We start from the raw sequence: 9,376 nt of genomic DNA on the forward strand, positions 1-9,376 counted from the left end.
CCAGATTTTGTAGTCATCTGAATTTTTATTTTTTTATTTTTTATTTCTTTTTTGCTACACTGGGGATTGAACCCAGGGCCTGGCACATGCTAAACAAGTGCTCTACCACTAAGCTACATCCCCAACCCTTTTTATTTTATTCTGAGACAGAGTATCACTAAATTGCCTAGGCTAGCATTGAACTTGTAATCTTCCTGCCTCAGCCTCCCAGTAGCTGGGACTGCAGGCATGTACTACCACACCAGTGCTTAATTTTATTTTTTTATAAAATTCATCTACTTTAAATTGCATAAGCATTTCTACCATTTATATTAAGAAAAATGAATTCTAAAAATGAGATAAGAGAATACAAGAAAAATAGATTTTTCTTTCAAATATTAACACACCAAAACATTTTGCTGAAAATAAAGTGATTTTTAATCTATAGATAAAGGACTCTCTAAATGATATTCAGGATACATTACAAGCTTTATTTTATTAGATTTAAATTCACAACAGGTTTTATAATGATTTCAATAAATCAGGCACTTCAGAACACAATGTAATACAACAATTATGTGGTGACTACTTAATATTCCAAGAGGATAAAGATCTTTTTTAAATGTGGAAGGAAATTAGTCTTTCTACAGTGTTAATCCCTAAGAACTATTCTCCTTTATAGACTACAATATTATTGTCAGTTTCATGCACTTTTACTTTATAAAGAACTCCCACAGGAAGAAATTTCTGGAGGTTTTCCCAGATATATACAGCTACGTTTTCTGTCGTGCTGTAGAGAAAAAAAAAAGAAAGAAAGAAAGAAAGAAATTCAAAACACAAAAAATAACCAAAATTTCATATCTAATAGTCACAGAAAACAAATTCTAGTGCTCAAAGATATCATTAAACTAGAACTTTAGAAATCACACAAAAATCAGATAAAATGTTAAAATCAACTCTTCTTTCTTACTATCTCTATAAAGCAAGATGGTGACACCCACCTTACAACATCTGCAAAATATGGTACATCTAGATCCAGATTCTTGTGATCAAGGGGCTTCATGATAGCCTCCTACACACAAAACAAAGAGGAAAACCACTGATTTTATTCATGACTCAAATTCCATAGGTTCTACCTAAGTCTCTAAATCTTACCCTATCATTTAGCCACTAGCTCAGTACTGGTAAGTGATATATCCATGTCTTATAAAGCAATCTTTCCAAGGTTTAAAGCTGTAAAAAATAAAGTCAGGTCCAGTTTCCTGCAATGATTAATTATCCTTGTTACTGAATGCAAAGAGGTAAGAAACTAAAAATTAGAATTGCCAAGGTTTTCTCGAAACACAAGCCACTGTGATTCAAAATTCAATTTAACACTTCTTGAATTCTGTCAAAAAAGTTACCAAAAATGCTTTTCCACAACAGTGCCACCTATGAAACAATGCCACAATACCATTAGGACAAACATCCAATAGCAGTATACTTTATAAAACAGACCTAGACTGGAATTATGTAAGTAGCTAAATTTCTGCTATAATAGTTTAAGAATGATCTTGGGCTCTCAGAAGAAAAATTACAAATGTGTAAAGACTATGTTACCATTTAGATATGAGGTATCCCTCCAAAAGCTCCTGTGTAAGACAATGCAAGAATGTTCAGAAGTGAAGTGATTAGATGATGAGAGATGTGACCTAATCATATTAATTAATTAATATGATTAACCAATGGATTAATCCACTGATATGAATTAACTGGGTGGTAACTATAAGCAGGAAGGTGTGATTAGAGGAGATGGGTCACTGGGGGTAATGCCTTTATAGTTTATATTTTTTCTCTGGTAAACAAAAGGCTCTATCACTTTCTGTCTCCCCATAACCCCTCCGTCTCTCTCCCCACTCCTTCTCATTCTCTCTCTCTCTCTCTTGTAAACACACAATTACTTCCTAATTCTTACATATATTAACACAATGTTTTTCCTCGTCATTAGCAATGATTGTAATTGCTTTTTTTAAATAGGGTTTTCCTTTAAGTTCTTGTACAAAAATTCAAGCATTTGTGAAACAATCTAATTTTCTATATTATATGTTTTAAGGGTGCATTAATAATAATAACAATCATTTCATGAGTAAAACTAGAACAATATTTTTTAAAGGTACATCTGGATCCACTAGCTTTTAAAAATGATCAAACAATCAGGCATGGTAGTGCATGCCAGTAGTACCAGACACTTGGAAGCTTGCAAGTGCAAGTTAACTCAATAACTTAGCATCTCCAAAATAAAAAACAAAAAGGACTGGGGTTGTAGCTCCACAGTACAGTGTGCTGGGTTCAATCCCCTGCACAAAAATAAATAATAGATGAAATAAAATGGATCAAATGAAAAGATATTTTGAATGAATACCAAAAAAAAAAAAGATATCAGCTATTTCTCCCTCTGGAAATAGCTCACAGTCTCCCATGAATGTATATTCCTTGCTTTAACCCCAAAGCTTCTCTCTCACTCTTAACATAGCCCACATTCTTCCTTGAATGTGCCTCTGTTTTCCTAAATAAATTTCTATGTCTTTGAAAAAAATAAAAAGGAAGGAAGGACGGTAGGTAAAACAAATACCTTTGCTTTATCTTCAATCTCAGTTGTTTCAGCTTCTCCACAGAAGCCTCTTCTGCAGACTGCTTGTGCCATAAGCACACAAATAGGCGTGTACAGTGTACATTAGGTACACAAAGGAGGAAAAGAGCACAGCAAGCCCCTATGTAGTATTCAACTATATGTGGGCTTGAGAGCTCTAATTATTGTCTTACATGGTATAATACTTGGTGTATATATATTGTATGTCCTTAGAAGACACAAGAATTCTGTGTTCATAACTTTCCCATAGTTCTTTCAGCACAGTGCTATTTGTTTGTTCACTCATTCTCTTATTTCAACCAACAACTTTTGAGCATTTACTTTTCTTTAACTCCTGAAAAGGTAACACAAGTACCCTGTGGGTTATGTCTCGTTCATCTTTGTATTCCCAGCCCTGAGCTCAAGAACTGTTGCAAAGTAAGCAAGAGTGTTGAATATATGGATACGTAATGGGAAGAAATAATGTTTATTAACATCATTTTTATGAAACAAATGTCAAATTTTAGAATAAAAGTAAGCTGCAGAGTTGATGTGAAGAACTAAATAAATGATAGCCTAATAAAATCAGCTAGATGGAAAAAAGCCTACTCTCAACTTTACAACATGACCTGGAGCAAGTCAGTTAACTGCCTGGCATCTCTCAATCTTAATCTATGGAATGGAAAAAATGGTTTGGATGATCTCTAAGATCTCTTACAATGCAAGAATTATATGATAACACAATCAGTAAGTTCTTTATTAAATATCTGCTTCTGTGTTATCTCTGTAAAGAACTGCCCCTAAGTTTATAGTAAAGACAAAGTGAATAATAAAGGGTGATATTAAAATATAAGGGCAAAGGTATAAGGAATATTCAAAAAAGAAACAGAAAACTTCAAGGAGAAAATTGTGTCCTGAAATAAGGATAGAATTTATGAAGTGGAGGAAATCAGTATATTTCCAACAAGGAATACAAGGTAAGCATGCTACTTGCACATCACCCCATTATTACAACACAGCTTTGACTACTTTCCATTAAGGAGACTTTTAGAAGGCCATGAGAGCAATTTCTCCAACTATCCTCCCAGGCCCACACCCAACTCCACTCACAAAGTCATGGAACCCCAAATGATAACTGACTGGGGAGGTGGAAAGGAAGTCACCAAAAATTATGCTGAGGACATAGCACAGAATTAGCACCCAATATGGCATTTACCTCCATATATTTTTTGAGGTCAGTCAAATTCATAACCATTCCTGTAACAGGATCAATCTAAAGAAGAAACAAGGGTAAATATTATTCTGAGAGGCTCTTCACATCAAAACTGCTGGTAAACTATCTTAGAGGCTGTGCAACATGCAAACTGTGCCCATATTTGCCTGCATCCCAGAGACAACACCAATCTCAACACAAAAGCACACATGCATCAGGCATTCTTTTCACTGCACAGCTCTTCCACCTGTCCACAGACAGCACACAAAGACGACACTTAGGAAGAGGAAAGACAGTTCACCACACACAAAAGCCAACACTGATGAAACTGAAACACAAGTTTTCAACATAGAATCCACCAAGGAGACCGAAAGAAAACTCAGCAATATAAGCAAAACCACACAAATATGTTCAGCACATACCTCTCCATATACTGTCACCTCAACTATGGGAAAGAAAACAAAATTTTTTAAAAAAACATGATTTTCAAAAGATTAATATGAAAGCACATATTAGCAACATAAATTATTAGATCTCTGGCCCCAAAAGCTATACTTATATTTTACCCAAAAACATTTGTCCTTTTAGCTATCAATGCAGGAGGCTAAGGCAGGAAGATCACGGGTTCAAGGACAGGCTGACCAACTTAGTGAGACGCTGCCTCAGAATAAAAAAAAAAAAATTTTTTTTTTTAAAAATAAAGATTTTTTTAAAAATAAGGACTGGGGATATAGCTTTCAGAGGTAGAGTGCTTTCTCAGCAAGTGCAAACCCTGTGTTCAATCACCAGTACTGGAAAAAATATATATCCTTTCGGTTAAGACCATTTTATCAACCAAAACAAGACTCAACCAAGACAGAAGAGCTTAGTACTAGCTTTGACTAAGTAGAGGAAATTAGCCAATGCCCAAAGGGGTATAAATTCTTATCTGTTTATACATGTTTACATGTTTATATATTCTGCTTATATATTTATCAAGGTGTATCTGGATCTCTACCTGTAAAAGCAAAAATGTACATGCAGGTGTCCATCTATACACCAAACTGGCCCATTTCTGGACAGCACCTCTGAGCAAGCAAAATTACTCATCCCTTTAACAAGAATGAATTCACAGTTTACAGTAATACTTTGTTAAATAACAAGCATTTGCAAAGCATTTTAAAAAATTCAATCAGTGCTTTACAAATTAATAGCTTCTATGAACTTGCACTTTTTCAGCTCCACACAAAAACCATTAGGTATTGTATGATAAGTGAGTACACCAAGAGTGAGAGGTATCATAGTTAAACTAAGAGACAGTAACTAAATTAGAAATCTTGATTTTTCTGACCCCTTGTCTGGTCTTTTTTAATGCCACCACCCCCAAACACTGCTATCCTCTATAGCTTACATAGCTGTTTTTTTTTTTTTTTTTTTTTTTTTTTTTTTTGAGTCTTCAGCTGTGTCTCAAAGAATCAAGTCTCTTATCCTTATACAAGTTACTTACTTTCTTGGAACACGGCTGGCAAAGTTTTAGACACGAACTATTTTTCTGCCATACAGTATTCTCAGGCAATATTCCCCTTTTATTACTCATTGTTTACTCAAAGAATACAATCTGGAGCTGGGATTGTGGCTCAGTGGTACAGTGCTTGCCTAACATGTGTGAGGCACTGGGCTCAATCCTTAGCACCACATAAAAGTAAATAAAGGCTAAAAAAATAAATCTTTTTAAAAATGTGAAGGATGTTATAAAAAATATAATCTAATTTTTTATTCTATTGTTTTTTAATTTAAACTGATTTTTAACTTACACATAAATATCACACATAAAAAAATTAAAATAAATAAAATTGTACATAATAATGGCATGCCATGTGATGTTTCATTACATGTATACACAGTAATAATGTCTCAACTTTTACTGCCCACTGAAGTTCCCAAGGGATATTCAAATTAGATGAAAATTCAAAATTAACAACACTTAGCTGTTGTTAATGTTTAAGTTAGGTTAAACATATCTATTCATCTGTGAGGTGAAATGTCAAGACACATCCAACCAAGGCAACAGAGCTTTTCATTTTTTGAAGTTCCATTTAACTTCTGATTCAAGGCTCAACACATTCATTCTATCCTTAAGGCCCCTTACTAGTCACACTTGCATTTGCTGAACACTCTTTCACCCTTATTGAAGGGATAACATTTCATCCTCTCCATATACTGTTTTTTCTCTCACCTTTATAATTGTGCCCATGGCCATTCGGATTATTGCATTTCCCAAACAGTTTCAAGTTTTCCTCATCACTCAAAGATTTGCTGAGCAAAAGAAAAAGAAAATCAGCATGACACAGTATCAAATTCAGACTCCCTCTCTGTTCCTTACATTATCTGCTCTGGTCTTTGAAGAGTTTCAAAATTTATTGTTACTGTAACTCACCAAGTAGAAAAATCACTTTGATTTCATTACTCACCTGTACATGGGGAACAAATGTACACTCCCTAATTAGACTACTGTACTGCAAAAAAAAAAAAAAAAAAATAGCATAAACAAACCTTAAATTCAATCCCTCTGCTGCACAGGAAGATTCCAACTACCTTGATAATGGTCCTTTCATTTTTCAATTCAACAAGGATTTACTGATAACCTACTATGAAAAAGGCAAGACTAGAATGAAGCAAGGACATACAATTATAAACACAAGTAGATGTTTGTCCTCAAGCAGCTTAAAATCTCATTTGCCTGAAAAATAATCCCATGACTTCAGTTTCCTCTTTAAAAATCTTGCTCTACTCTGCCTCAACTTTTACTGCCCCCTGAAGTTTCCAAGGGATATTCAAATTAGATGAAAATTCAAAATTAACAACACTTAGCTGTTGTTCCAGGCAGAACACAATTTAATGAATTTATACATCTATACCCACTCAATCTCAGCTTCTGAGTTCTTAGCTCCCTCATACGTTTGAGCTTCCTATTATAGAATCCCTTTCTTTTTATTCACAAAGCTTTTGCACAAAATTCTCTCAGAAATACAGATTCTTGTACTTAACTCGTCACAAAATTGGCCACATTGTAAGCTCCAGATAGGGAGCTGTGACAAGTGTGTATGGGTCCCTGTCATCTAGCAGAGGGCCTTATCAGCACAAAACAAACCCTGTCCAGCAATGGATGGATGAATCCTGTTATCCTCATTTTACTGACAAGGAAACGCAGGCTCAGGGAGTGGAACTAGCTAGAGAAGAGTGCAAGAATCCTCAAAATCAACTAATTATTTGGTGCAGGAGGGTAGTCTGAGTACTCGGGGTGCAAATCCCAACTGTGCGCTTGCTTAGAGAACATAACATCAGGGCTCATTTCATCTTTGGTAGAAAGAAGACAAAAGTAGCCTTGTCATTATATTAGATTCGGTAGCTCAAGCTCCTAGCATACAGAATTAGCTAAAGTCTATGGTGTTTGCGATGCTCTGGGTACTGTGTAATATAGGAGAGTTAACTTCCGCTTAACTTCACACCACGGGGTAAACTAGGTGACTCAGGGTCAGAAGCCAGTGAGTGGAGCCTCTGGTTCGGAACCTGGGGCGACCCCTCCGCACTGGACAGCGTTAACCAGCACGCTTCACATTCCAGGGGAGTTCGGCCAAGTCCTGAAGCCACTGCTTTCCTGCGCAGGTCCCCAACTAGGGCCCCGGCGCGCGCACACAACCCACCCTAAGGCCGCCGCCCCAGCCCCGCCCGCTCGGGCTCGAGCCCGCGCACGCAAGCGCGCACGCCGGCCCCGCCCCCGTGGCGCTTCACGGTGGGGCGGGTGCCCGCCTGCTGCCATCACACTTGTGGGCGCGCCCCACCTGTGCAGCCGGTGGCTCGCGCTGAAGGAGACTAGGCGGGATACTCGCGCCCGGCGGCCACCGCCCGGGACCGCCTTGCTCATGGTCTTCGACCCCGCACCGGGCGGCCTGCGTCTTGTCTCTCCGCCTGCAGCGGCTGCGCAGTGCCAGCTTGCGCGTCCCGGAAGCGGTCTTCCAGGTTACCGCCCATCTCGGCCGCGGGCGCCACACTCCGCCCGCTGGAGGCGGTTATCTGTGTCTGTAGCTATCTAAACACCTTGGAGCACTGGGTCGGGAGTTAATGTCCTTAATTTTGTAAGTCTGCGCAGCCAGAGGCCACCCATGTGCTTAGGGCTTGTATGGGCACATTTTGTGTCCTGCAGTGACCTCTGAGCCTTCCCTCCTGAAAACTCTGTCAGGGTTAATTAGAATAGAAAGCTTCAGTGGCTGTGTGCTCTTATCAGGTGAATCCCAGAGCTGCAGTCCACAAACTGCTTAAAAACACCCGAAATTTGAGGGCATCTGTAGGGCCAAGGGGCAATCGGAGATGACAGAACTATAACTTTCGGACTGTTGTGTAAGACTCTAAATTCCAGAAGTTGAGGCTGGGGCTGCGGCTCAGTGGCAGAGCACTTGCCTAGCATGTGTGAAGCACTGGGTTCCATCCTCAACACCATATAAATAAATAAAATGAAAGCATGCTGCCCATCCACAACTTTACAAAAATAAAAATAAATAAATTCTAAAAGTCACACTTAACCAACCACAAGCGTGCATGGGCCCATTGTTAAATGGGTTGGCATAGCCCAAACACGTACACCCATGTGACACATTAACACAAAGACTGGACGCCTTGGGAGTGAAAGGACCTTGTTTCCTCACATCTACTGGCAAGGATGTTCCCAGTACTGTTCACCTCTTACCTCTGTTTTCTCGTTAAATATGTACTAGACACCTACCAAGTACCTGGCACTGTTCCAGGCACTAGGGAAGACAGCTTACATTGTATATGAGAAAAATCAGATGATGGAAAGCAGGACAAGTCAGTGATTGGTAAGAGACTAGGAAGTTTCCTGTACATTTAAGAAAAGGAAGATAAAAATCACAGGGATGGTAGAAACAAGCCCCAGTGGTGAATTCTCTCAAACATCTTCTGTCTCTAGCCATATCTTGTGTTTATTAATGCTATATAGCAAACATTTTCACTCATTTTTCAAATGCTTCTCTCTCCACTGGGCTGTAAAGAGAGGACTTAACAGAACTTAAAATTTTCAAAGATTTTTTGAGATAAGGCCTACTCCGAGCCACTCAAAAGATTAAAAATTTTTTAAAAGCCCAGATAAGTGAATTACTTATGCAAGATCACTCAGAAAAGAAACAGTATTTCCCAGATATTGACTATATTATAGCTATATGCTCTCTAATAATCAATGGTTACACACTTCACTCATTCTGAAAATGTTTTAAATAGAACAAATATACAAAAACAGAAGGAATTTATGAGAAATTGTTTTAATTACATGTTTTAGTAAAATATTTCATTGCATTTGCAGTCTTTCCTCTAATTTGTTCAAGCTAATTCTACACAAAGGTATTCACCAAATTCACCTTCAATAGTCCAGTTAAAGTTGTATTGAAACTCCTCCCAAAATCATAAATTGAAGTTCTAACCCATAGACCCTCTGAATATAGATTGGGAAGGTTTTTGCAGATGTAATTAGGTGAGATGCAGTCATTAGTGTGGGCCCCAATTGAAGATGACAAGTGGATGACCTT

The 9,376-nt window shown here is 37.8% G+C and overlaps 1 protein-coding gene across 3 annotated transcripts; it reads right to left on the reverse strand.

The window, feature by feature from the left end:
- Window positions 1-464: 464 nt before the first annotated feature.
- Window positions 465-7,758, reverse strand: Pts (6-pyruvoyltetrahydropterin synthase). Of its 3 annotated transcripts, XM_076843771.2 has the most exons (7): window positions 7,622-7,669; window positions 6,251-6,290; window positions 6,016-6,095; window positions 4,223-4,245; window positions 3,804-3,860; window positions 981-1,051; window positions 465-769 (listed from the first exon to the last, which is right to left on the reverse strand). In XM_076843771.2, the coding sequence occupies exons 2-7, from the start codon at window positions 6,256-6,258 to the stop codon at window positions 646-648; spliced, it is 363 nt and encodes a 120-aa protein (XP_076699886.1). In that variant the 5' UTR covers window positions 6,259-6,290; window positions 7,622-7,669; the 3' UTR covers window positions 465-645. The 3 variants fall into 3 exon arrangements, with proteins under 3 accessions (XP_076699886.1, XP_076699885.1, XP_076699884.1); XM_076843770.2 differs by lacking the exon at window positions 6,251-6,290 and having other exon boundaries at window positions 7,622-7,758; XM_076843769.2 differs by lacking the exons at window positions 4,223-4,245; window positions 6,016-6,095; window positions 6,251-6,290 and having other exon boundaries at window positions 7,498-7,758.
- Window positions 7,759-9,376: the final 1,618 nt, after the last annotated feature.

This window comes from Callospermophilus lateralis, chromosome 2 (genome assembly GCF_048772815.1).
Source record: "Callospermophilus lateralis isolate mCalLat2 chromosome 2, mCalLat2.hap1, whole genome shotgun sequence".
NCBI lineage: Eukaryota > Metazoa > Chordata > Mammalia > Rodentia > Sciuridae > Callospermophilus > Callospermophilus lateralis.

Bases quoted from the DNA above. Each gene is read 5' to 3' on its own strand.
- Pts (XM_076843769.2), bottom strand. From the start codon at position 7,704: ATGAGCAAGGCGGTCCCGGGCGGTGGCCGCCGGGCGCGAGTATCCCGC. The intron at 1,052-3,803 runs GTAAATGCCATA...TTTTGTGTGTAG, and splicing joins ACCTCAAAAAATATATGGAG to GAGGCTATCATGAAGCCCCT. The intron at 770-980 runs GTGGGTGTCACC...TTTTCTCTACAG, and splicing joins TATTTTGCAGATGTTGTAAG to CACGACAGAAAACGTAGCTG.